General features: G+C 51.6%; 10 protein-coding genes across 10 annotated transcripts; 6 read left to right on the top strand and 4 right to left on the bottom strand.

Moving 5' to 3' along the window:
• Nucleotides 1-32: 32 nt before the first annotated feature.
• Nucleotides 33-1,699, top strand: SEPMUDRAFT_164902 (MFS general substrate transporter; the record flags this gene model as incomplete). The annotated part of the gene is made up of 3 exons (XM_016908138.1): nt 33-230; nt 284-318; nt 394-1,699. The coding sequence occupies 3 exons, from the start codon at nt 33-35 to the stop codon at nt 1,697-1,699; spliced, it is 1,539 nt and encodes a 512-aa protein (XP_016759514.1).
• A 607-nt stretch (nt 1,700-2,306) lies between these two features.
• SEPMUDRAFT_150335 (glycosyltransferase family 71 protein) lies at nt 2,307-4,280 on the bottom strand. Its single transcript, XM_016906101.1, has 2 exons — nt 3,344-4,280; nt 2,307-3,262 (listed from the first exon to the last, which is right to left on the bottom strand). The coding sequence occupies exons 1-2, from the start codon at nt 4,236-4,238 to the stop codon at nt 2,424-2,426; spliced, it is 1,734 nt and encodes a 577-aa protein (XP_016759513.1). The 5' UTR covers nt 4,239-4,280; the 3' UTR covers nt 2,307-2,423.
• A 381-nt stretch (nt 4,281-4,661) lies between these two features.
• Nucleotides 4,662-5,266, top strand: SEPMUDRAFT_150334 (uncharacterized protein). Its single transcript, XM_016906100.1, has 2 exons — nt 4,662-4,795; nt 4,914-5,266. Exons 1-2 carry the CDS (start codon nt 4,693-4,695, stop codon nt 5,201-5,203), a joined length of 393 nt encoding a protein of 130 aa, XP_016759512.1. The 5' UTR covers nt 4,662-4,692; the 3' UTR covers nt 5,204-5,266.
• Nucleotides 5,267-5,392: 126 nt separating this feature from the next.
• On the bottom strand, nt 5,393-7,921 carry SEPMUDRAFT_150333 (Ferric_reduct-domain-containing protein). Its single transcript, XM_016906099.1, has one exon. It carries the CDS (start codon nt 7,897-7,899, stop codon nt 5,845-5,847), a length of 2,055 nt encoding a protein of 684 aa, XP_016759511.1. The 5' UTR covers nt 7,900-7,921; the 3' UTR covers nt 5,393-5,844.
• Nucleotides 7,922-8,448: 527 nt separating this feature from the next.
• SEPMUDRAFT_142844 (60S ribosomal protein L7) lies at nt 8,449-9,775 on the bottom strand (the record flags this gene model as incomplete). The annotated part of the gene is made up of 3 exons (XM_016903016.1): nt 8,449-9,078; nt 9,262-9,373; nt 9,750-9,775. The coding sequence occupies 3 exons, from the start codon at nt 9,773-9,775 to the stop codon at nt 8,449-8,451; spliced, it is 768 nt and encodes a 255-aa protein (XP_016759510.1).
• Nucleotides 9,776-10,018: 243 nt separating this feature from the next.
• Nucleotides 10,019-10,819, top strand: SEPMUDRAFT_48390 (EAP30-domain-containing protein; the record flags this gene model as incomplete). Its single annotated transcript, XM_016909063.1, has 1 exon — nt 10,019-10,819. One exon carries the CDS (start codon nt 10,019-10,021, stop codon nt 10,817-10,819), a length of 801 nt encoding a protein of 266 aa, XP_016759509.1.
• Nucleotides 10,046-13,379, top strand: SEPMUDRAFT_150332 (NAD(P)-binding protein). Its single transcript, XM_016906098.1, has 5 exons — nt 10,046-12,257; nt 12,313-12,400; nt 12,452-12,693; nt 12,744-12,998; nt 13,061-13,379. Exons 1-5 carry the CDS (start codon nt 12,039-12,041, stop codon nt 13,241-13,243), a joined length of 987 nt encoding a protein of 328 aa, XP_016759508.1. The 5' UTR covers nt 10,046-12,038; the 3' UTR covers nt 13,244-13,379.
• A 2,309-nt stretch (nt 13,380-15,688) lies between these two features.
• SEPMUDRAFT_150331 (Y_phosphatase-domain-containing protein) lies at nt 15,689-19,506 on the top strand. The gene has a single exon (XM_016906097.1). It carries the CDS (start codon nt 16,464-16,466, stop codon nt 19,158-19,160), a length of 2,697 nt encoding a protein of 898 aa, XP_016759507.1. The 5' UTR covers nt 15,689-16,463; the 3' UTR covers nt 19,161-19,506.
• A 631-nt stretch (nt 19,507-20,137) lies between these two features.
• Nucleotides 20,138-22,244, top strand: SEPMUDRAFT_150330 (cytochrome P450). Its single transcript, XM_016906096.1, has 3 exons — nt 20,138-20,637; nt 20,718-22,074; nt 22,168-22,244. Exons 1-3 carry the CDS (start codon nt 20,366-20,368, stop codon nt 22,186-22,188), a joined length of 1,650 nt encoding a protein of 549 aa, XP_016759506.1. The 5' UTR covers nt 20,138-20,365; the 3' UTR covers nt 22,189-22,244.
• Nucleotides 22,245-23,151: 907 nt separating this feature from the next.
• SEPMUDRAFT_142856 (beta-lactamase/transpeptidase-like protein) lies at nt 23,152-24,541 on the bottom strand (the record flags this gene model as incomplete). The annotated part of the gene is made up of 3 exons (XM_016903017.1): nt 23,152-24,095; nt 24,155-24,311; nt 24,449-24,541. 3 exons carry the CDS (start codon nt 24,539-24,541, stop codon nt 23,152-23,154), a joined length of 1,194 nt encoding a protein of 397 aa, XP_016759505.1.
• Between the last annotated feature and the right edge of the window lie 985 nt (nt 24,542-25,526).

Below are 25,526 nucleotides of genomic sequence, written 5' to 3'. Positions count from 1 at the left end.
CTACAGATCCTATATCTCAGAATGACATTCCAATGCCCAAGAAAGAGCCGGGTGTCTTCGATATAGCTGCTGTCTCTGACGATGCGCTCTCTATTCGCAGCGCCCGTGGACGCTCCACTCATGTTCCAATGCGGATGAAGATCATTGCAGTACTCATGGTATCCTTGATTGGCTTTGGGTCCAAATGGTCTTCTGGGGTGACGGGAGCCATGAAATCGACGTTGAAAAAGGTGAGTATTAGTGAAACGATTGGCGTAAAGACATATTGCTCATGCATGGTCAGGAATTACATATCGACAATACTCAATACTCCGTGCTGTACGTACCTTCTCAATCTGAAAGCTCCCGAAGAGACGTCTGAGACGAGACTGACTGCAAGTGCAACGGCATCAGGGAAGCATCTCAGGATTTCATGGTCACAGTGCTGATGTTGTTCACTGGTCTGCTGACCGATCGCTTTGGTGGTGCGGGCATCATGGTGTGGGGGAACATTGTCTACAGCCTGGGATCAATCATCATCGCAGCAGCAACTACTGTCCGCAGCTACAAGTTGATGATTGGCGGCATCGTGGTGCAATCCTTTGGAGACATCGCAACACAAGTGGCCCAATACAGGATCTTCAGCTCTTGGTTCGCTCCCTCGGACGGCTTCGCTTCCACCCTCGGTCTCGAACTTGCAATTGGCAAAATAGGACAATTCGTCGGAACCGCCACCGCGAACCCCATCGCCAAGGGCACCGGCGACTTTAGCTGGGTTTATTGGACTGCCGTTTTCATGAACATCTTCACCAATTTCGCCACGGGAGCTTTCTACTATTTCCGAAAATACTGCGACAAGCACTACAGCGATGGCATCGAAGACCCGGCCACGGGAGAGAAACTTCGGGAGAACACGAAGAAATTTGAAATCAAAAAAGCTCTGCACCTTCCCATGGCCTTCTGGGGCTTCATCTGCTTCTCCACCTTCCAGACATCCATGGCCGTGGTTTTTGCGCAGAATGCCACCGAATTGGCCGAGCAGCGATTCGATGTCGACGGCACCAAAGCCGGTTGGTACACTGCATCAGCGCGATATCTCGGCTTCTTCCTCGTGCCCCTCCTGGGAGCCTTCATCGATTGGTACGGCAACCGCCTGACCGTCCTCCTCATCTGCGGCCTCACCTGCTTCTGCGCCATGTGTCTCGCCGCATTTGGGCCCACAGTCTCGGGCACTGCAGCCGCATTTGGAGTCTACGCGATCGGATCGACATTGGGCCCGACATCCATCATCGATGGTGTGCGAACTTCCATCTGGTATCAGGATACCTTTGGCGTAGCATACGCGATCAAAGTCGTGGTCAACAACAGCATGAACATCGTCATCCGCATTCTCACAGGAGTCATCCAGGACCACGATGACAATTCCTACAATCACGTCGTCATCGTCTATGTTATCTTGGCGGCGGGCGCCGTGGTCGTCAGTGTGACATTGTTCGTTTGGAGTTTTTTCACAAATGATTTGAGAAGATTGCAGTGGACGAGAAAGGAACGACAACGCTCCGGCGAGGAGATTAATTCGCAGCGCGAAGCGTATGAGACGGGCAGGAAATTGGGGTTGAATCGTAAAGTCAGCGCGGGATTTTTTAGTGCGTTGTTGGTGTTGATTCTGGGGGCTTGGGCGGCGTACTTTTGGGGGTTGGCGACGGGGAATAATTCTTAGCTCCCATGGAAAATACCTCCTAATTGAATAATATATGTGTCATCAGAGACTGACTATCATGTTCTATCCAGTCTTACGAAAATATCACGCTTCCAATACCAGTTGTGTGTGCAAATCGCTTTCTTGAATTCCTTCAATCTGGATTCTATACTACCTGCCAGCCATCCAGCCTGCCTGCTTCGACTTCAAACCCCTCCTTCTCAAAAGTACGATGAGTTCCTCGTTTCGCTCCCTCGAAGGTCCTGCGTCTTCATCAAAAAACGCCATCCCTCTTCCTCTTGCCTCCAGACAGGGAAAATATTGACCCTCTCAGCATCAAACTTCAAAAAAATGTCTACTCCTCTCTCCAGCCCCCCCAATACCAGGGCATGCCATTTCACGGACCTGAATTAGCTGCCAAACCTGGAAAGCCTACTTCCAACGGAAAGGATTTGGATACGTTGCGAGAGGCGCTAGCTTCGGCCAGATTTCCTCCTCCTCCTCTCCTCTTTCTCTTCTTCTTCTTCTTCTTCTTCTTCTTCTTCTTCAACCCCAAGTGGAGGGGAAGTGGAGAAAGAGAAGGGATTCGGACAGGTTCGTGATGAGATTCGAAGAGAGTCTGAGGTGCTTCATTTCTCTTTATTCATTTCCAATAAAAAAAAAGGGGGTTTCTGACCAAAAAAAGTCTGACAATCAAAAATACAAGAGAAGATTAATAGAAACCCCTCTCTCCTTCCCTTTTTCCTCAAGACGGCGAAACTTCCAACTCCAAATTCTCCCTCGCCAAATCAACCAACATATCCAAAATATCCTGTTCGTATGCCGTAAATGGGAAATGCTCCTCAGCTTCCAAACAGACGACATTCGAAGCATGAATTGTCCAAACATCATCACGTTTAGATAATTTCCCTTTGCCTCTCTCCCTCGGCTCTCGCAAAAACGCCTCAAAGGTTTGGAAATTGAATTCGTCCTCGTCGTCTTTTGTCGCTGCTAACCAGCCATTGAACCATAGAGGTCGACCTTGACGATCGAAATGTAGGAGTTGGGGGGAACACATGGCTTCTGTCTTTTTCTTGTTGTTGGCAGCAGCGGACGTGTGATTCAAAACTCCCATAGTACCAGCCACACTATCATGAAAAGCATACGAGGAATCACCAGCAAGTTCCCAACTGAGCCAAAAAGTTTCTTTGTCGCCATAGACCATTTCGTAAACTCCCTTTTTGCCGGTAGCGGGATTTCCATCGCGATCGGGACCATTGAGTCTGGTGGCGAGGAGTAAAGGAACGAAATGTTGCCATTTGTCGATGAGGAGGACGCCCGAGTCTTGCATGTGTCCGCTTTCTCCTGTCCACATGCGACTTTTTTTGACTTGGTCGGAAATTGGATTTGGAAGGATGGATTTTAGCCAGCCTCGTTTCTTTTCCGGAGAGAGATTGCGGTCTTTGAAGAAGAGGGCTCCTGTGCTTGTGTATTGTTCGTCGTCGAAGAGGGTTTGCGGATTGGTGAAGAAGAGGGCATCGGCGTCGACGAAGAGGACTTCTCGGAACGAGGACATGAGAATTGCAAAGGGCTTCATGGCCCAGCCTTGAAATACGGGATTAGCTTTTTTTTTTTTGGTAGATCGATCCGCAGAGCTGTCGCCGCCCTAAGGGAACTGAGACTTACCTTTCAAGGTCCAGCCCTCATCATTCACCATTTGCGAAAGATCTCGCGTCAACACCCCCGGCAGAGCTTCCAACTGTTCTCGATAGTCCTCACTGAGATCCTCGTCGCCCAGGTAAAGCACCTCGATGGGTAAATCACAGCCCAGTCTCCGAAAAGAAGGTATCGTAGTGAGCAAATACTGCGCTTGAGCATCTCCCGCAGTCAGCACCATTCCCTTACCACCACTGTAGAAACTCGCATGCAGTGACATGTGATCCGCATAGAAAGCCATGGTCCAGGGAAACAGGCCAGCGGCGAATTTGTTCACATATGCTCGGAATCGATCGTAGGTATGTACGGCGTCGGCGAAGCTCGCTGCGGGGAGATTCATGGCTCGGAGTTGTGGGATTACATCTCGTAGGAGTAGCTCATGGCCATTGGGTACAAGATGTAGTGTTTCCCACACGGAGAGGATTTCTGTGAATGCTCGGGTACGATACGCCAGGTCTCGGAGAAGTGCTTCTCCGGTTTCGGTGAGGGGAGAGAGCAGTCCTTTCATGCGAACTTCGTCTGGAATGAGATCGTTGAGACGTGAGATAGCATTTTCGATGCTGTTGTCTGTCGTCTTCACATTGGAGATGGGTCTTTGATGCGGTGGGCTATTCTTCTTCTTCTTCTTCTCAGCGACCGGTTGCTCGGGCTCCCGTACTGGAGCCTCTGGTTCCTCCAGAGACGCCTGCTCTTCGCTCTCGAGAGGTTCCTGGTCTGGCGCATACCGAGGGATTGCATCGGCCTCTCGAGCTCGATACCCTCTCGTCGGCCTCTCTCTGATCACGGCATGAGATTCAACAGAGGTAGGAAAGAAGACGAGGCCCAGCAAGGCGAGAAGAAGGGCGCATGCTACGAGGCGATACATGACGGTGCGTCTCTTGTGTCTTGACCAGTATGGCAGTTGGAACATGACCCACAGAGAGAAGAGGGAATAATGGACATGGACGTTGGGAGATAAAGGAAAAGTAATATTCTGGAAATATTTCCTACCTGTACCAGCGGAAAATCAGCAGCTCGCTGCAGGGCTGAAGACGTGTTACCTCCCACTGCGTGCGGGAACGCCATGATTACTGGCGTTTTGTGGCTGTTGTCGATCCGAAGTCAAAAAAGAAAAAAAAAACATCAAAAATAAAGAAAAGAAAAAGGAGATGTTCATCAAGAACGGTGTGCACGTGAAATGGTCTGTGCTTCCACCAACTTTCACATGCACAACTCAACTTCCCAAGTGTGTGATCTGCTCCTTGTATTCAATGCTGTAGCATATTGAAATGCGCCCACGATAAACCACCACAAAAACACTCTTTGACTCGCAAATTATAATGGCTTCCCAAGCACTCAGCCGCGCGGAAATAGCCACCAACCGTTTCGCCGTTCTCGCCACCTATCGCCATCTTCTTCGCGCGACGAAAATAGCCTTTTCAGGTAGGTACCATACAACAACCACTCGTCCCTTTGCTTAAGAAAAAATTCCATGAACTTGCAAACAAGACCATTCACTCACACATACCCTTTTCCCTCATCCTTCCTGCAATGATGATAGAAGACGACATCATGCTCCGCACCTCCCGCGCCTTCGCTCGCAGCGAATTCCGCACCGGCGCCAAACTGATCCCCAACGGTCCCGAAGCTGCGCAAGGCGTCGAACATGCGCAGGGCGTGGCGCAGATTTTGCGAGAGAATGTCGTGCAAGGGGTGAAGGTCGGGGAGGTGGGCGAGAAGTATAAGTTGAATATACATGAACATACGCAGAGGTTGGATAATGATACGGCGGGGAAATTGAAGGGGACGACGAAGAGTTTTAAGGAGGTTAAGAGTGAGAGTTTACTATGAGAGGGGGAGAGAGAGAGAGAGAGAGAGAGAGAGAGAGAGAGAGAGAGAGAGAGAAAGAGAGAGAGATCAGGAGGTGTGTGTTGATATGATATGAGATGGGCTAGGACATGCTCAGAATACCTCGGCCCAGCCTGTGAGATCGAGTTCAGTCAGGTCCATGCATTGGTATTGTGGCCAAGGACGAGAGAGAGAGAGAGAGAGAGAGAGAGAGAGAGAGAGAGAGAGAGAGAGAGAGCACGTAGATGGCCTCTCAGGTGCACCGCCGACGCGCATTGAGCGATATTATGAGCATGCGGACCACATGCTCCACTCAAGTGAGAACTGTACATTGTGTGACAATTGAAGGCTCAGCAGCAAAGAGACCTCGTCAGAACATTACTTGTTGTGTAGTACTACTCCACGGCAGGTTGTGGATATAAAACGACATTCTATTCAATGGAGCGATGCCTGGCGGGGGCCTTCCAAATTTGCACATGAGGTGCAGAGCATGTTGAATCGTGTCCTGTGTTGTAATCTGTATGTACCTATTATACCCTGTGTGTCTACGGTACGCCACGAGAATTCGCAGAAAAATTTACTCCCAGGTACCTGTCATAGCACTCATAAATCATCGATAGATGTACCTTCGAGCCTGACTGCCCTCACCATCCGAACTTCTCAACGGCGATTTCAACGTTCCTCCCTTGCGCCACAAGTCTTGCACATGCATTGTTGGCATCACGATTCATGCCATCGGGTCCTGATACCACCACACCGATTTGATCTCTCACTTCTGCAGACAGCTCGTCAACAGTGTCTCTGAGCAATGCTTTGACATCGGGCCGCCCAGATTTCCGACTGGGGGGCGGCATGATAACGTGGCATCCCAAGTCTCGCAACTCATCGAGGCGTTCGTTGCCGATCCAGGAGACGTGACTGGCATCCTGCACGATCCAGATCAGACAGACCTTTTGACCACGCTCATCTCTCCGATGCAACAGATCCCAAAGCATGGGATAAGCTACTGCAATACCACTACCACCAGCCACTATCATAGCTATATCGCTGGCTCGCAGCATCTCAAGCGCGTGCAGCGAGCCATAAGGTCCGTCGAGTCGAATTTGAGCATCACCGTGTACTCGAGCATGATTGAGTAGGTCGCGAGAGAAGCCACCCTTCGCTCGGATGATCAGGTTGAACCATGCATTGCCGCTTCGGTCTTCTCCAAGTGTTGGCGCTGCGCTGGCGATAGTCATAGGGTGCGACTGCAAACCATGTTTCGTGCCCAATGCAGGGACCGTCAGAAAAACATGATGAGTGGGTTCCCATCCATGCTGCATATCCCTTGCGAAAAGGCGCTTCGCAAAGCCAGACATACCAGTGCTCGACTTAACAGGCCAGTTCGCAGAGACCTTGACTGTTTCTCCATCTTCCATGACCTGCAGATCTGCTCTCAAGCTGAACGACTTGAGACCCAGTCTCCAAACGATCCTATCCGCAACGAATATCAAAAGTGCAGAAGCCACATATGGCGAACAATGGGGATGATGCATCCAGAGCGTTCCTAAGCCCACAACCTGCAGTACGATATGTGAGGCCAAGAACAGCTCGTAACACCGCTCCCGAAATGAGCTCAGACTCGTCAGATACAGCACTTCGTACGCAAACCAAGCTCCAATACCCCAAAGGACAAGATGAATGGTTAAAAAGTCCCAGAGACTAAAGTTGAATGGCTCTGGTCGCAGGAAGTTGTACCAAGCGCTCAGCATGCCACCAAAGTGCACTACTGCGAGAAAGCACATGAACTCGCCTTGGCGGCGATGGTAGAGATTCAAGTTTTCGTAACTGTCGCCTGTGAGCTTTTTGAGGGGCTGGTTCTTTGCGGCCAGGAGGTAGAGCCATGGGAGGTTGGCTACGAACATGAGTCCAGCTCGATCACTGACGATGTCGATTGAGGAGAGGTGTCTAAAGTCAATCTTGTAGAGGAGATAGAAGAGATTCAAGCCGAGAAGGAAGAGTACCATGAGGGTTGTGCTGTTGTTTGGTAGAACTCGTCGTAGGAGAGGCAGTGGCTGGGGTTGATACATCAATGCTGCTCGCAGCCAGCTCCATGGTTTGAACATGCGTGAGGTGTCTCTGGGGGTCGTACGGGACGAGCGATCTGCACGCGCCAGAAGAGGGCTCAGAACTCCGATGTCATCTTCCTCTTTCACGGCTATGGCAGGAGGAGTGGAATTGCCAGTCCTACTGCTACTGCTGGGAGAGCCCACACGCGTGCTCGCAGAAGAGTTACTTGACCAACCCTCTGCACATCGCTGAGCCTGAGAAGCAGCACGTGCAGCGTATGTCTCCGTGCCAGCACCGGCGATCCTCTCACTCGTCTCTTCAATCTCAACATTGTCACCTGTGCATCTGCTGCCAGCACATCCATATTGCTGTAGGCCATGCTCGCGCCGTTGTCCCTTCCTCCGTGACCGACTGCTTCTCTGGTACCATCTCCAAGCGGCAGCTAGGAGTACAATCACCAGGATTACACCTTGATATGTGAGGATGAGTACCTTCGAGAACGCAAAGCTGGCGATGAGTCTGCGAAAGTGCTCTCGGCCTCCTTCGGCGGCGGTGGTCACTTCTTCGGGGCCTGTCAAATCTGATAAGACCGGGCCAGATCTGATAAGCCGATGAACTTCGTGGAACAAGGCAAGGTACGGGTACTCCATTGCGCAACCCCTATGGTGCTGGCGGGTGAGCACCTAGGAGGTAGGAGTACACTGTATCATAAAGAGCTTCACATCATCGTCGCCGCCAGCGTGACACGATCTCGATGACAAATATGATCTAGCGCGATGCCAAGTGATGGCCGAGAGGTGCCTATGTCCGCGATAACGAAAATCCCGCAGTACACTGTACGATCAATGCACTTGAGAAAGTAAGGTAGTACAACGGACATAAAATATGCGTTCACTATTATTATGCAAGATGTGAACATGGCCAGCAGTAGACGAGGGGCTGCATGGCCAATCGGCAGCATGAACATACATCCTCGGTGACAGCGGGCTGCATGTCCAAGCAGATGGGAAGCGCAAAAGATGTATGAGAGGCAAGAAGTAAAACTGGGTATCACATTTCAAGGTATGCACGACGTCTTGAATTCCGTACGAGCTACCGACGCCATTCGCCTTGCATTGTTCCAAATGCCCATGCCATGCCGCTCGGCCTTCCATACGTTACGCCGTAAAGTACTTTTTTTGGTGTCGAGGCACATATACTTAGTTCATCTGGCGGATGAGCTGGTTGATGTACTCCTCACGGTTACCGAGGTCACCTCCCTCAATGAAGTGGAGGAACTTGCGCTTGTGGAAGCCACCGGTTGGGTTCGAGAGCTTGAATGGCCACAGGAAGTTGGAGGCCTGCTTGAAGTTTGGTCCGACTTGGTAGATCTCGTGGATCAGGTCTTCCATGCAGACAATACCGTATTGGCCAAGGTGCTCCTCAATGATGGCGTTGTCGGTAAGAGGGATGCGGTGCTTCTGGCTGGTCTTGGCGTATCCGCGCTTGTAGATGAGCTCACGAACAGACTTCAGGTTGGGGTAACCGTAGGCGACGAATGGCTCGACGATCTTGAGCATCTCAGAAGTGGCCTTGGTCAGGCGAATGAAGACACCGTTGTTGATCTGAAGGAGACGGAGAAGCTGGAGGGTCTTGCGCTTCTTGGGGTCGATCTTGTTGATACCCTTGATGCGGACAACGAAGGCGAGCTTTGGCTGGGCTGGGACGTAGTAGGAGCCCTCAGACTTGGCCACGCGCGAGAGACGAATCTTCTCGCGCTCTTGGTCGCGGTACTCCTTCACGTAGGACTCGGCACGCTTGAAGATCTGAGCACGCTTCTCCTTGTTTTGCTGTTTATTAACAGTCAGCAGGAAATTCCCAAGTGCCCATCGGAGTGTATCCAGGTGCGATTGTCGTCACGATCAGTCCCGAAAGATGGTTAACAAGAAGACAACATCGCCCGAAAGCTAGTCTCTAAGTGTGGATATTCCTTCATCATTGTGCACGGGGCGGAGGCGATAGTGTCGACTAACCTTCTTGCGGGCATCGCGTTGCTCGGCCTTCTCGGCACGCTCCTTCTCCTGCGACTTGCGCTTCTTGAGAAGAGTCTCTGGCACGAGGATCTGGTCCTTGGTGGCGACCGAACTGTGGAAGAAACGTCAGTCGGCCACGTGGCTATGTTGCTCGAAGCGAAGAATTGCGGCACAGTGGTCTGCTGGCTCTCATGCATTCTCCGCTGAGCACTCAATGAAGAGTGACTTTGATCGGTGCGACAAATCGCATCCAACAAGACCTCGCCAGGCGAGAGTGCCGACCCTTTCGAGTGGCTATGGCAGGAGTTTCCTCGCAGCCGACCGCCTCACATTCTGACGAGCCACAGTGTGACTACGCGCAGGACTGAGACGGAATTGGAGTATGTGTTGTGCTGCTTTTCAGGCATTTCTGCCACAAGCGAGCATTCTTTCTGAGCGGCGGCGGGCCGACTGTGCTGCAATTCTTCCGCGTTCAGGTATGAACATACGTCTTAACCTGCTTGGTTGGGGCCATTGTGAATGATCGAGGTGGTCCTGGTCGAGAGATGTCGGTCGTTGGGCGATGCAGAGAAAAAGAGTGCAGACGCACAGGTCGAAACGAATTTGTGTGGAGCGGGAGATTTCGGCTTTCTTGGCGGCTGCCTGAATGCCTGAATTCAGGACTCTCGAGTTATGCGATCTCTCACTCCCCCCGCGCCAAGTCTTGAGCCGACCACGGCAACATCATCGAGATAGAGAAGAACATGTAACCTCAGCCATGTCGTCTAACCGGCGCGGCGTGGGTCTCTCCGCCTTCTCTAATGCTGCCATCTCTTCCGACAAGTATGCCGCCCATGGTGCGTCGCTCAAGTCATCTCATGCCGATGCACTCGCCAACCAGCTCTCGGTCTTCCAGGCCGCGCTGCACAACTTCTCCCTCACGCATGCCAAAGACATCCGCAGCAATCCCATCTTCCGTGCCGAGTTCGCGCGCATGTGTCATGCCATCGGTGTAGACCCTCTGGCCGGCAGCAATGTCAAAGCGGCAAAGGACGCAAGTGGGAAGGGTGGGAGTGTTTGGGCCAAGATGCTGGGGACGAGCGTGAATGACTTCTACTTTGAGCTCGGCGTGCGCCTGGTTGAGGTGTGTCGAGAGAGTAGAGCGGAGAATGGCGGGATGATTGCACTTTCCGAGGCCAGAAAGAGGATTGCTGGGGGCAGAGGCTTGGTTGGCGGAGGCATGGAAGTCACTGATGACGATGTGCAACGCGCACTGGAGTGCTTGGAGCCGCTCGGTGGGCAGTTCAAGGTGGTCACGCTGGGCAGTGTCAAGTACATTCGCAGCGTGCCGAAAGAGCTCAACCGCGACCAGGCCACGGTCTTGGAAGTCATTCAGATAATGGGCTTCGTCACTGTCTCTATGCTGCAAGCAAACTTGGACTGGGAACGTGCCCGAGCTGTTGCGGTCATTGACGACTTGGTCACCGACAGTCTAGTGTGGGTCGACGACCAGGCTGAAGAGGTCGAGTACTGGAGTCCAGCATCTATGCACGAAGGCGGCTCAGGACTTGTCTCCTGAAGAGATCCACGAGAACGTTCTGATGTCCCATGGAGCTCTGCAATCGGTCTCGTTTGCAGCAACCTGAAGCTCCAAGCTTTCTGCACACCAGTTCTCCGCGTCTCGACTTGACAGTACCCGTCTCAAAGCATGCTCTTCTGACTGAATCTATCCAGCACGACTCTCGAGATTCATAGGTCGCTGCCCGGCTGGAGAGATACATATATATACTCCAGCACAGACCAGCAACATCGACAAAGACCACGCGCCTATACAGTATTCACACCGGAACAAAATCCGCTCAAGAGCTTCATGCTCTGTGCCAAAACAGCAACTCATTGATTTACGCCGATTGCTACAACGCCGGTGAGCATTCGTAGAGCAGCCAGAACTATGGAAAAGTCGACATCCGTCTCGACATCTCGAATTAGACTTGCAGTCCCCGCAAGGGGATGGATTGCCTGGGGTTTTTGTCAAAATCAGGACGAATCTCGTTGCAGGAATCAGTACGATCGAAGACGTTATTGGATGGAAAGAAGTCGCCAAGGTGATTCGGATGCCTCACAATTGACCATACCCCGGGTCTAAGCAGAGTACTGCGTTGTTTCCCATGTTACTCCTGCGGAGGCACCAGCGACACTATTCAGGATATCCGCGCGGAAGGGCAGCGGGAGTGGAAGTGAGATGGCAGTTTGGAGAACATGTTCAATGAGTGGCCATCAGTATTGAGCTAACAGTGTAGTGGCACGAGAGCGAAATGTCAGCAGTCAGAACGCCACGCAGCTTTTCCTTCCTTAGGGTCGTCTTGCAAGAGACGCTGGTCATGGTGAAGTGTTGTCGAACCACCTAATACTTCGCCAGCTTGCTTTGAAGTCGCACGATCGCCTCGAGCAGCCAGGAACTCATCCTTCACGTGCACCATCAACAGCCTGTGATTTGTCGTCTTACCGTTTCCAGGTGCGGCTTGCTTCACTTGTGGAATGCATCCTCCACGTGTGGTCCTCCCAAGGCTCTTTGTGACCATTTGAACGCGGAAATCTGCAGCGGGCAGGCACCACTCGCGGTCATTCCACAGGCAGGTGTTACTGATGAGGCTCTTCCACTAGGCCTTGTCAGCTACGCGACTACCTAACTCTCGCGATAAGGTAGAAGTAGAATAATGTACCTTCGGCACAACACAATCCGGACATAGACGACTAGAAGAAGAGGAAGCAGAGAACATTCCAAGACGAGACCGACCATGCGGCTCCACTCTTTGCCACGGATCTCAACCCGACTGGTCAAGAATCCCAAACATGAACATCTCGCCACCACAACCACCACCACGACCACCTTCGACAGAAAGGCTACCATCAGCTCTGCTGCGGTGAAGAAGAACAGACGCATCTTTAGTACTCGAGCGTCAATTCCAGAGCAAGAACGTTCAAATTCCAAGAACCAAAACCCGGCAGGATTTGACGTGAGATAGATAAATATATCAAGGCGCGGAGTAGCACTGCTGACGAGATGTATAGGTCAGCTCGAAGGTGTTTCCTGTCACTGGCGCTGGTGGTGGACTTGGTCTGGCCCAAGCACGATATCTCGCAGAACACGGAGCCCAGGGTAATCAAGACTGCACCCAACGACCTTGCAACTTATGCTGATCGAAGTCAGTCTACTGCTTGGACGTCAAAGATGCACCATCTGACCAGTGGCTCGAAGTCCAGGCTTCTGTCGCAGATCAGGGCAAAGGTGGGATGAGCTACATACAGCTCGATGTCACGAGCCATCAACAACAGCACTCGGCGATGGCCACGATTGCAGATATGCATGACGGCATTGATGGTGGCTATTTCGCCGCTGGCATCAACCACGTCGCTAGTCTCCTCGACTACGCTCCAGGAATGGCATCGAAGGCAAGATATCGAGCTGGATCAAGATGGGTGTGTTCCTGACACGTTGCCAGGTCATGGACATCAATTTTCACGGCGTCCTATACTCAATCCAAGCCTGCGCGAAGCAGATGATCAAGCACAAGAAGACTGGTTGCCTGGTGCCTGTAGCATCCATGAGCGCCAGAGTCGCAAATCGCGGCTTGTGCTGCGCACCCTATAATGCATCGAAGGCTGCAGTGGTCTCGCTCGTCCAGACTTCGGCTGCAGAACTTGCCCAGTACGGCATCCGCGTCAATGCCGTATTGCCAGGCAACTGCCTCACTCCTGTATGTGTCTCCGGGTGGCTGCACGGTCCGTGTTTGCATGCATCGCTGATGTTTCGGGCTAGATGATTCGTCAGAATTTCCAGGATCAGCCACGACTTGAGCAGGAGATGAAAAGTCAGAACATGTTGGGCCGCCTGTCTGTCCCCGAAGAATACAACGGCACAATACTCTACCTCCTTTCTGAAGCGTCTACCTATATGACAGGCAGTGCGGTGACTGTCGACGGGGGTTATACTGCTTGGTGAGCTTGGCTTGCGATGCTGGCTTGCCGTATGAAGTTCAAATACTCGTGTGATGGACATGGCAGGCCATAGAACAGCAAGGATGTTCCTCGGTCTTCTTTAGCGAAGTATGGTTTTGTTGAAGTCATGAAGAATAGTGCCGGACACAACTAGTGCAGTTCCCTTCTAACCAACATATAGTGTAGAATCTGCCAAAGATGAAGCGGTTCAGTCAGACCAGATACAGTAACTAAATGTACCCTAGCACGCAGTGCGAAGTGAACCCAAGCTCAACGTCAGTAAGGTATTGTTCGCAGGCAGACATTCCATTGCATTTAGGTCCCATGCATCGTTAAGCTAAAGAGAGAGAGAAAGAGAGACATGATGAGCTCTCTCACGGCCACCACTATCCGAAAAACTGCGAGCAAACGTCCATTTTCTGCATGGACTTGTGGATACCTACATGTATCTACTCGGCTCCACTCCGAGGTAGCAACGAGAGTTCCATGCCTTGTGAATGTGCTCATCACAGGCTTTGCCACACATATGACGAATGATACCTACCTGACCTTGCCTTACCTTGATACATACATGTACAATAAAACAATTCGGCCGATTTATTATTTTTATCGGCTCTATTCCAGTAGGTTAGGTATATGTAATACCTAATGCTAGGTACATGTAGGTAGGAGGTAAGGTACCTAATTCTGGAATACATCTAGGAGGTAGCTTGCCTATGAATTGCCTGCCTACCTAGGTACCTGGTAGAATACCTTACCTGAAAGGTATCTTAGGTTTCTTTGGCAACTATATACCTTAGATAGGCACTAGGTAGGTAGACTAGGGAAAGCAGAGTTGGGAAACTGTAAGCGTCCCTGGGGATCCTACATTGTGCAGATGGATGGGCATATACCTAGCTGCGTAGGTAGGTACTTGTGCAAAACACTCTTGGGTCTAGGAGGTAGGTAGAGGTAGGTACGCACTTGGCGTTTAGGTTGGAAGGAGGAGGAGGAGGAGGAGGAGGAGGAGGAGGTCTTACAGGTCTGTTTGGCGTGCACGCGTAGAATTACTACAAGTAGCTGGGCTGAGTTGAGCTTACAAGCTGTAGGTATGTATAAGTTACTGTCCCCACTCGATGGATAGGTATATCTTGGTGGTTTAGATGTCGCTTATAGGGCCGGATAAGCTATAGCTGAATAATTGGACTGAGTACCTTATAGGAGGTACCTCAAGAATAAAGTAATTCAAGGGCTCGAGTACTGTGGTCCGAGGTCGAGGTAATAGGAAGTACAGTACCTCCTAGTAGTACTCGATAGCAATAGGGTTAGAACTGCAGATTCTGGCACAGGTCTCGGCTATTTTTCAGACATTTCGGACATATTGCGAGACTGCTGCATGTCGAAGCTCATTACAGCTTGCAGCTCTTTCAGAAACCGGACTACTGACAAGGCACGTGTACGAGAAAGCATTAGTTTGAGAGCTATAGAATCAAAGTTTGGCGCGAATGTCATCAAAAGAATCTCGTGGGTTGCAAATCTAGCCAGCCTAGTTCTTCATTTGACTAGTTCTTCACTTTGGACAGGGAGGCTTTGTTTTCCGAACGCGTGTGATGAGAGTAGGGCCGGGGGAAGATGAATGAATAATGTGGTGGTGTGGTGTCCATGCCATGGCAGGGCAGGGCATGGCATGGCACGGCATGGCATGGCAACAAAAGACCCTGGCCACAATGATGGTATAGACGGGCGATACTTTCCAGATCTCGGAGCGACGTGTTGCATGGTCTTGCGGGAAGCAGTCTGGAACGCGGTCGTGAGTGGCGGATAGTAGTCATGCTGTCCAGGATGGAGCCGTCGGCGTGGGTTAAGGTGTTTCAGGGTAGAGGATCTAGATGCCTATTGGACTCCTGGGCACACGACAGAAAGCAGATCTCGAGTCCCTGATCACCGTGCGCGCCAGATCTGAATGGGGCCGCCATGTTGTCGCCGTCGTCGTTGTTATTGTTGTAGGATGGTGTTGTGCAAGTCGTCGTGGTCACTCATTCACTCACTCAGTCCAGGGGGAACATACATATGCCCCATAATCATACCTCACCTACAGGAGGTATTATGGAGCAGAGCACAGGACGGAACAAGGTTACAAGGCACTCACCGCGCCCGCACGGCCCTTCTTCTCGAGCGACGTCATTGAGCACGCTACTTATACCGCAAGGCTATATGCAGGGTACCTAGGGTGGATAGGGAACCACCAGCAGTGGAGTGTCATCCTCTTTTTTTTTCGCTTTTCGCAGATCCCATCACAGTATTATTCACCTCAGGCTCCGCCTCCTCCTACCTAGTCTCTAGATGTACCTCTTAGTAGGCTTATCCTAATTCCTACCTGACCTTACCCTACCTTACGCTCTGTAATCAATGAATAATCCACCTCTACCCTCCCAACCTCTCGTCTCGCCTCCCCTCCCCTTTTCTACCACATTACCCTAAGGTACACCTACACCTATTGTACCTCACCTACATCACCTAGGAGGTACATCACGCTCGCTGCTCCCCGCTGTCGCCGCCGCCACCCACCGGGCCTCGCCGTCTTGAGCCCCGAGAGTGACTCTTGCATTCCGCGTCGACGAGAGTAGTCTAGCCCATGTCCTGCCTTTCGCTCGGTGCGCGACGTCATTTGCTGCTGTATTCGTTCCAGACGCTCTGCAGGTGCACTCTTACTACTCTGCTGCTGCACACTCGCCTCACACCCGCATCCTCGTCGGCCACTGTCTGCTAGGAGGTACCTCCTAGTCTACATACAGTACCTCCCTCCCGCCCTACTAAGGCACTACCTACATACCTACATAGGTACCTTACCTACCTACCGCCTACAGCCCTCAGCTACCTCCCTTCTCCTCTCCCTTCCTGCTTACCGTAGTCGGCGAGAGAGAGAGAGAAGAGAGAGAGAGCAAGCAATGCTTGAGGGCCGCTGCCGCCATCGAACAACCTCACCTTCTTCGTCCCTCGCGTGACCCTTCCCTCCTCGACCCTCTCGTGTCTACCTACCTACCTACCGTACCTATTCTCCTCAGGACGACGACATTCGACCAACGCACGCACGCACGCACGCAATCACGCACGCACGCTCGCTCGACCCACTCTTCCTCACGGCACCCAAACTGTGGTGCGGTGCGCCGTGCCACTGCAGCTGACCACCGTTGCGGTCATCGACTATCGATTACGCCTCCCAACACCCTCGACCGACGGACAACATGACACAGACTGCAACCTCCCCCCGATATCACTCCCAGCGAGCCAAGCAGGCTCGCTCCTCCACCACACCCGCCGGTAACCCAGACATGGCTCCCTTCTTGTCGCCGCGCATGACCAGCCCTCAGCGCCGCAATGCGCCTGGCACGCCCTCGCCCAACTACTTTGGCTTCAAGGCCGACGAAACTTCATACATGAGTGACAACCATGCCAAGAACAACTGGAGTCCGCCTTCCTCCACCGTCCGTTCGACTGCCGCATTGTCACCCAGCGTGGTACCGCTGGATCAAAGTGCAGAGTATGAAGCCTTCAAGAAACAGTCGGAGGGCGGCAAGGGCTTCAGCCTTGGTGGCGGTCTGAATACATACAAGATCAGTCTTCCAGGCTCGGGGTTTAACCCCAATCCTAGCCTGGTATCGAGGCCTGGTCATAGCAGAACGACTAGTCGGGCCTCCGTCAGTCAAACTTCTTCACGCCAAAGCACAGCGCCACGAGAGATACCCGTATTGGCGGCGTCACATCGCGCCGTGTTGGACGCATCGACGAGTGAACTGTCTAGGTCGCCCAAGCGAACGCATAGTCCGAGCTCACATACAGAAAGCAAACGCCGCGCCTCGCCACCCATCCTGGACAGCATGCACCATGCCATGTCACCAGGCAAGATGGACGAGTCCTCACCGAAGCCTTCTGACGGTGGTAATATGCGATTACAGTTGCCGCTTGACAAAATGGCACAGTCATATAATCTTCACAAGGCTCGTGCAGAAACATTGCCCGCATCCATGGATGCGAGCGACGAAGTATTCGCCACACCCCAGCACATTGTGAACCTTCTCGACACCCAGAACGAGAATATGTTGCTTCTGGATCTGCGCGTACAGACACAGTATGCAAACTCGCATATCAGTTCAGCGCTCAATTTGTGCATACCCACAACATTACTCAAACGACCGTCCTTTAATGTACAGAAGCTTGCGGACACTTTCAAGGATGAAGAGCAGCGGGCCAAGTTTGAGAATTGGAGGAAAAGCAGCTATATCGTCGTGTACGATGCTAACTGCGCTGTGCTCAAAGATGCGACCATTTGCCTCAATACGATCAAGAAGTTTCGCGGGGAAGGCTACGATGGTACACTGTACATTGTGAAGGGCGGATTTCAGGAATTTGCTAAGCGCTTTCCCAAGTATGTCGAGAGTGGGCTGTACTCTGCGACAGGGGATTCTCAGGGAGTCAACGGCGATGGCCCGCAAGTGGCGCCAGCCGTGGGAGGATGTCCCATGCCCTCGACCGACAATCCAGCTAACCCGTTCTTTGGCAATATCAGGCAGAACATGGATCTGATTGGCGGCGTCGGACAAATTGAGCTCATGCATCCAGCGGAAGAGACGAGCTCTGCAGAGGATGAATACCCAGAATGGATCAAAATCGCGGCGGCCAAGTCAGACAAGGGAAAGAAGGTGGCAAATCGGTTTGAGCAGATTGAGCGTCGGGAGAAAAAGCGCATGGAGGATGCACTCTCCGGAAAGGTTCACTTTGGCACTCCCACGAAGCAGGACGCCTCAGATGCAGTCCGCATCGCTGGCTTGGAGAAGGGCAGCAAGAATCGTTACAACAACATCTGGCCATTCGAGCATTCTCGCGTGCGTTTGCAGGGCATTCCCAACCATGGATGCGATTACTTCAACGCCAGTCACATCAAAGCCTCGTGGAGCAACAAACGCTACATCTCGACACAGGCACCCATTCCTGCCACATTTAACGACTTCTGGAATGTAGTGTGGCAGCAAGATGTACGTGTTGTAGTCATGCTCACGGCCGAGAAGGAGGGTGCTCAAGTCAAAGCACATAACTATTGGGACCAGAGAAGCTACGGATCGATACATCTGGACTTCTTGTCGGAGAAGCGTGCCTCGCTGGAACCCACTCGGATACGTAAGGCGCATCAGAAGAGGCCTTCAGTGCAGCGCCAGACGACGAAGTCGCAAAATCCCGGTGTGCCCCTGGCCCCTATCAACAATTCGGACGAGAAGATCGGCAACAGTGAACAGCCATTTGTGATTGTGCGCAAGTTCACCATCAGGCACGATCGCTTTCCCTTTGAGCCCATGCGAGAAATCACGCAGCTCCAGTACTCGAGCTGGCCTGACTTTGGTGCTCCCGCGCATCCTGCCCATCTTCTCGGCCTGGTGGAACAAACCAATGCCGTCGTTCGCGCCACGAGCTCGATTGCACGGGCCGGCGCAGCAGAGGACAGCGAACGACCTGTTCTTGTGCATTGTTCTGCTGGATGCGGACGCACAGGCACCTTCTGCACTGTCGACAGCGTGATTGACATGATCAAGCGTCAGCGACTCAGTCGCGAGTCATCGCGAGAGAACACGCCCATGGACATTGACCCGAGCCCAAAGCACAAGAAGCAGTCCCGAACAGATACGGAGCGCAATGATGCGATGCGGAGAGGCAGCAATGGTGGATTCTTCGCTTCCCAGCATCCCGAGCCCGAGGGCAAACCCGAAAGCGCTTGGGTGACGCGCGACGATGTGGATCTGGTGGAGAAGACGGTCGAGGACTTTCGGCATCAGCGCATCAGTATGGTACAGAGCCTGCGACAGTTTGTGTTATGCTATGAGAGCATTATGGAGTGGATGGTGCAACAACGAGAGACTCATAAAGAGCAGGGACAATTGAGCAAGTCATAGGAGAGTGCGACAACTCCATGGATGGATGGGCTGCTCGTCGCTGTGGAGCAGAAATGCGTGAATCGGGAGGAAGGGCATTGCTGGGACAGCGTTCAGAATGGCCCATGAGTTATAACGCGACCCTTTTCACCCCTAAAGAGTGCACGTGTGGAAATGGCGGTTCCTGTGTCCAGTGGCTCTGTGCATAGCTCTGTGCATAAGTCCGACATATGGGTGTGCTGGTGAGGGACCACACCTATAGGTATTTATCTTCTTCGAATGCATGGTGAGGCCAAGCGACCTCGCATAATTGCAGGACTATGGTTTACTACTACTACTACTACTACTACTACTACTATTAAACGCTCCATTATCTATGGTCGATTCTGACTGAATCTCTCTCTTCCCACGTCTGCTGTCCCTTTCAGCCCCCTCGCCCTCCCATGACCACAGGGGATATTATACAGTATATGCAGGGCCTGCCGCCTATCACGAAACTCCCCCGTCCGATATCAGATGCAACCATTATGTAAGCAGTCTTCTTGTTCTTCAACGGTTCACCCGCTGCTCCAGTTCGTACTATCTACCCGAGTCTTTCTTTTGACCAATACACTCGATCCTTTTACTAACAATGTCTTTTCTCTCTGCCTCTCCCCGGGAAAGCACCGCGCGAGACAGCCAACAGCCACGGCCACAGCCACAGACACTGGCCCACTACCAACCAGTGCGTCCAGCCGTCCACTGCCCAGACGGCAGGCCCACGTACCGGCGACCGAGCTCCCGGAGTGGAGTTCCCTCCCTCGGTTGCATCATTTGCATCAAATTGCATGCAGTCGGCCTTTAATTATGTTGTGCACATAAACGGACTGGGCCTCAATAGTACATGTATGCATGCAGATGATGCAGTGTATGCACACGGCCGTTGCAGGCCTTCTCCACACCTATGCTGGCCCTGGGCAGTACAATCGGACTTCCTCCTGTCCACATGCAACACCCTTCTCCCGAGTGCCGTGGCCCATGACGAAATATAGCTTCACTTGCACCGCTGCCTGCTGCACAGCTGTATACTGCCGTGTACAAACAAACTGCCGGCCAGGGACTGCCTAAGGGGGGGTGATGTGTTTTCTAAACAAAAAAAAGACTGCCCTGAGCAGATATAAACCGGCAATGCATCTGCCACTGCGGATTTTTGGGAACTGCAATCATCGATATACGCAGACACGAACATGGCGTGGATTTCTGAGGATGTCGCCAGGCAAAAATTGCTCGTCTTCGGGCTCCTGGCCTGTCTGATTGTGTTCGCTGTCACAAAGATCGAAAAAGTGGTCCGCGAGCGGAAGTTGCTCCCTCTACCTCCAATGCCACCGGGCTTCCCTCTTGTTGGAAATCTGCCACAACTTCAGAAAGCAGGCAAGACTCGAGAAGAACATCTCCTGTTCCAGCGATGGGCTGAAGAATATGGGCCACTTTACCGGGTTAAAATCGGGCTCTTTACGCAGTATGTACTACTACTACTGCTACTACTCGCCCACATGACCGACTCGCTCACCCACGCTGACCTCTTTGCTCTCGTTAAAGGTACATGGTCAACACCGATCTCGCTGTGAAGGAAATCTTCGACAAATCAGCAAGACAATCCGCCGATCGCCCTCCGACCATTGTCAGCAGAGATCATATCAGTAATGGCCTCAGTCTGTTGACACTCGATTCCAGCAGTCCCCGGTGGAAGCTGCAACGTAAAGTAACCTGGTCGAATGTGGGAAGCATTGCGCGCGCAAACGAGGGCCTTCCGTACCTCAATTTTGAGACGTTGAAGTTCTTGCACGAGGTCGTTTCGGACCCCAAGCTCCAAACATCCAGCAATGCGTTGTGGGGTGCCGTGAAGCGTTATACTTATAGCAATTTCGCGACTCAGATGTTTGGACTGGAAATACCAAAGTTGTCAGATCCCTGCATCGAATACATCCACGAGACTGCGGAAGCACAGGTTCTCGGCACGATACCTGGATACTACGTGGTAGACATCCTGCCCTTCCTCAACCGACTGCCGATGTTCTTGAAGCCTTGGGAGCGCAATGGACGCGAACGTTTCCGTCGGGACATGCGTTGGATCACCGAAAAGATGCACCGAGTGCAAGCCATGTCCGATAAGGAGAGAGCTCTCATCAAGGACTCTCTCATGTGCAAGATTGTCGAGGATGAAAAGCACCTCGGGTTCGATACCAAGGAAGAGGGTGCCTATGTATGCATGCAGTTGACCATTGCCGGGTCCGACACCAGCCAGGCTTCGCTCTGGTGTTTCCTGGAAGCCATGATGCGCTTCCCAGAGGTGCAAGAGAAAGCATACAAGCTCCTGGATGAGGCCATGGGCGATCGCATTCCCGTCTTTGAAGACCACGAGCGTGTCCCGTACATTCGATGCATGGTCAAGGAGACACTCCGCTGGCGACCCCCCGTTTCTCTGGGCCAGCCACATTGCACGTCGGCCGACATCACCTTTGAAGGCATGCGCATCCCGAAAGGATCTTTCCTGCATCTCAACGCCTGGGCAGTCCAGCACAACCCCGACCGACATCAAGATCCCGAGCGATTCTGGCCCGAACGATATCTCAATGACCCCACCTCGACCATGGAAAGTCTCAACAACCCGGATGCGACCAAGAGAGATCACTTTGCCTTTGGTGCTGGTCGCAGAGTATGCTCGGGCTACAATGTGGCCGAACGATCTCTCACCGTCGCCATCATGCGCATTCTCTGGACTTTTGAGGTGAAGATTGCGCCTCATGCCAAACTTCCCTTGGACACTCGAGACTGGTCGGGCTTATTTCCAGGCACTCCCGGTGAGGATATGCCTGTCATGCTGGTTCCACGAAAACACAAGGTGCCCATTATTCAAAAGGAATTTGCTGCTGCTCAAGCCGATCGTGCTTTGTTTGTAAGTTTTCTTCCTCTTCTTTTTGTTCTTCCTCAAATCACGTTTTCTTTTTTTTTCCGCGATATGCTAACCATCTTTCTCTCTCTCGCACAGCAATCTCTAGACGGGAAATGATGAGTTTCGTCAAGCGTTATTGCCATATATATCTATCTATTTCATATACTTCTTTCACGACCCAAGCGATTCACTTTTCTTTTTCTTCTACATTATCATGATTTTTGCAATAGGTAGCTGTATTGAATCTCCAACCCATCTTTCATCACTACAGGTACATAAGGTAAGGTACCTAAGAGGTAGGTAGGTAGGTAAGGTAGCGTTATGTAACCTGCTCTCTATGTAGTCTCTACGAAAGAAAACACCCCCTCTGAGAAGAAAAAACTAACTACTACCTGTATCTCATCTTCATCTTCATCTTCATCTTTGTTGCATAGCGAATCATCATAATCATAATCATAATCATTATGAATAATAAAAATAAAATTCAAAGTAAGTCACAAGTGAAGTCTCCTACTCCTTACCATCATCCCAGCTTTTCATCGATTTCGCAACTGCCGAGACATACCATGTATCTATGTATGTATCTATGTATATCCCCGCCACGATTTTTCTATAGCATACGTACTGTACAGGCCTCCCTACCCCTACCCCTGCTCCATGCCCCTGCTTGAATGACTAGGTAGCTAGGCTAGGGCCAAGAGATAGGAGGTACAGTAGCAGGTAACGGCACTTGAATGTTTGATTGTTTTCTGTTTGTTTGATAAGGAAGACTAGAGTATCCCCTCTTTTCTTAGGCGCAAGGCGGGCGGGCGGAAAAAATCTTGGCATTGGAAGGTTGTTTCCACTCTTTGAACTTTTTTTCTTGGCGGATACCTATCTCCTACGGCACGGCAGATGGAAAATTTTGGAGGTATATGCTTGGAACTTCCTTATCTGGTTTAGTATCTAGTTTAGGAGGGGAGGAGGAGGAGGAGGAGTTGTGTAGAAGAACTGATGCCGTGGGGTCAAGTACATTTACAGCTTTTTGTCTATTTGCCGAAAAAACTGCATCTACGATTCTACATACAGGTAAAGTGTGGCTCACGTAGCCTTGGCAAAGACAACCTCCCTCAATTTCCCACTCAATTCAATCGGCACTTGATCCCCCGGAGGAAGCAATTGCGTCGCAAGCATACCCGCAACACCGACTTTGCGATTAGCAAACCACGTCAAATTGGGCATTCCCCACCAGGAAAGGGTCCCCGCAGGCAAAGAATCCGTATCCTCAACAACGTAAACGCCACTGAGGCCGAAATCCATCTTGCGCAATACCTCGTCGCTCGCATTTGGTGCGAGTCCTGTCAAGGGAGCCCAGATGTGTTGACTTTGCAAAAGACCTTTCCACGCGGGTGAGTCGACGCCGAGTTGTGGTGTGAAGAATTCGTCTGCTGTTTCGGGCTTCAGCAATTTGGGTTGCGGGGATATGAGATCGGCGAGGACGGCGACGTAGTCGTCGACGGTGCTGTAGAGTCCTATACCGCCCATGTCATCTGGTGCGGGGCGTGGCAGGATACTGCCTACGGGGGCGAGTCCGCCATCTGGTGTCCGTACTGCCATTCCGGCCTCGCGAGCTTCGATCTCAGGATGCTCCCAGGGACGGAAGGTGGTGCTGTTTCGGCCGAGAGGCTTCCATATATTCTCTTGCAAGTAGTCTTCGAATGACATTTTGTTTAGACGAGAGACTAGTTCTCCAGACCATTCGAAGCCCAGTCCATATGCCCAGGATTGTCCTGGTTCGAACACGACGGGTTGGTCGGCGAGGTTGCTCATCTTGCACAAATTCGTCTGGGGACCTTGGCCTCGAGAGGCTCGCCATACGAATGAAGTCGGGTCGAACTGGTCGTAGGCGAAACCAGATGTATTCGTCAAAAAGTGCCGTAGCGTGACGATACCCTTTCTCTTCTCCGTGATAATTTGGGGCAAATCGCCCTTTTCAACTCTGCACTCTCGAGTCAGACTTTGAGGAGAAGAAGCAGCATCACGGACTGAGTTCAGACAGCTTACCTTGCCTGGCCTGTAGGTTCCATATGATTGAATGGCTCACTCAGAGATATCACGGGTGCATCCTTCAACTCCGGCAGCCATTGCGTTACATCGTCGTCCAGCCCCAAAAGGCCTCGATCCACACATTGCATAGCAGCAATACTAGCAATCAACTTCGAGCACGATGCAATAAAATAAACCGCATCCGACCGAATCGGCTCATCAGAGTTGAGCTTCTGGCGTCCAGCAGCCTTTTGATAAAGGACATTGCCTGAGCAGAAAACACCGTCAGATCTCAGTTGTCCCTCTCGCGTAGAATGATGAGTGCGTGTGTAATAGCCATTTAAAAAAAGACCTTACCATTTCGATCGACAGCTTTTGCTGCTACGTTGACTAGGCCTTTGTCATTGGTGACAATTTCCTCAAAGAGTGCATCCAAGGTGGCCATGGTGCATGCAGGTCGGGAGGAAGAAATGATATATGGATATCTAACAATACTTCCAATGAATGTGGACAGAGAGCACAGCTGTGCTGATCATGGCAGAGCAATCACATGCTTATATGTAGGTATATGCACTGTATAAGGTACATAAAAGGTATATGTAAGGTAAGGTAGGGTACCTATACACAAACATACATATCCACAGGCACACGTTCAGATTATGTAGCTGGAGTTTATTTTTTATTTTTATTTTTTTGATGCTCGGGTTGCACAAAAGGAGGAAAACCTCGTGAAGTGTCCTTGCGAGGCTTACGTAGGTACTAGAGTTGCCTCCATTGGCAGAGAGGTATGTACAAAAGCTCGGCGGTCGGGAAGGGGAAAAAAGGGCCATCAACGGCAGCCTCGGCAGGTGCAGGTACAAGGGTCAAAGGGTCTCACAGCCCCACAGTGTCCCACCACGGCACATGCAAACACGCACGAGTAGATAGCGGGGTGAATTAGGGCTCCATCTCCACCTCTCTCCCGAGATCCGTAAGCGATGCCGAAGTCCTGCGTTACGTCTTGTAAAAACCAGTTAGGAGGTAAAAAGCTGTAGCCTGCCCTGGTTCTTTTGTGTCGATTTAATGTCGACTTTATGAGAGGCCTTATGTTGGGTTGTCAGCTACTCACACGTCATTACACATTGCATTGGACTTATGATTTCGGCCCTTTTGTCTCCGATTTGTCCGCCCAATGTTTCTACATACCTCTTACACTCTACAAGGGGGGGAAAGGGGGCAAGGGGGCCCCCTTTCATTGCGGAGAGATGCTATTGCTGAGTCTGGGGGCAGCTGTCAGCTTTACCTGTAACCTTTCACCCCCCAATATCTCCCTATCTTCCTGTACTGCCTGCCTGTAGCAGCAGCAAAGTTTCATGCGTGCATCTATACCACGTGCATATTCACATTATTATTATTATGCAGCACTGATACTGCAGCTTCTGCTTGTCTTA

This window comes from Sphaerulina musiva (assembly GCF_000320565.1).
Source record: "Sphaerulina musiva SO2202 unplaced genomic scaffold SEPMUscaffold_7, whole genome shotgun sequence".
In the NCBI taxonomy this organism is placed as follows: Eukaryota; Fungi; Ascomycota; class Dothideomycetes; order Mycosphaerellales; family Mycosphaerellaceae; genus Sphaerulina; species Sphaerulina musiva.
The sequence above is the reverse complement of the archived record's forward strand: the minus strand, read 5'-3'. Positions and strand labels throughout refer to the sequence as shown.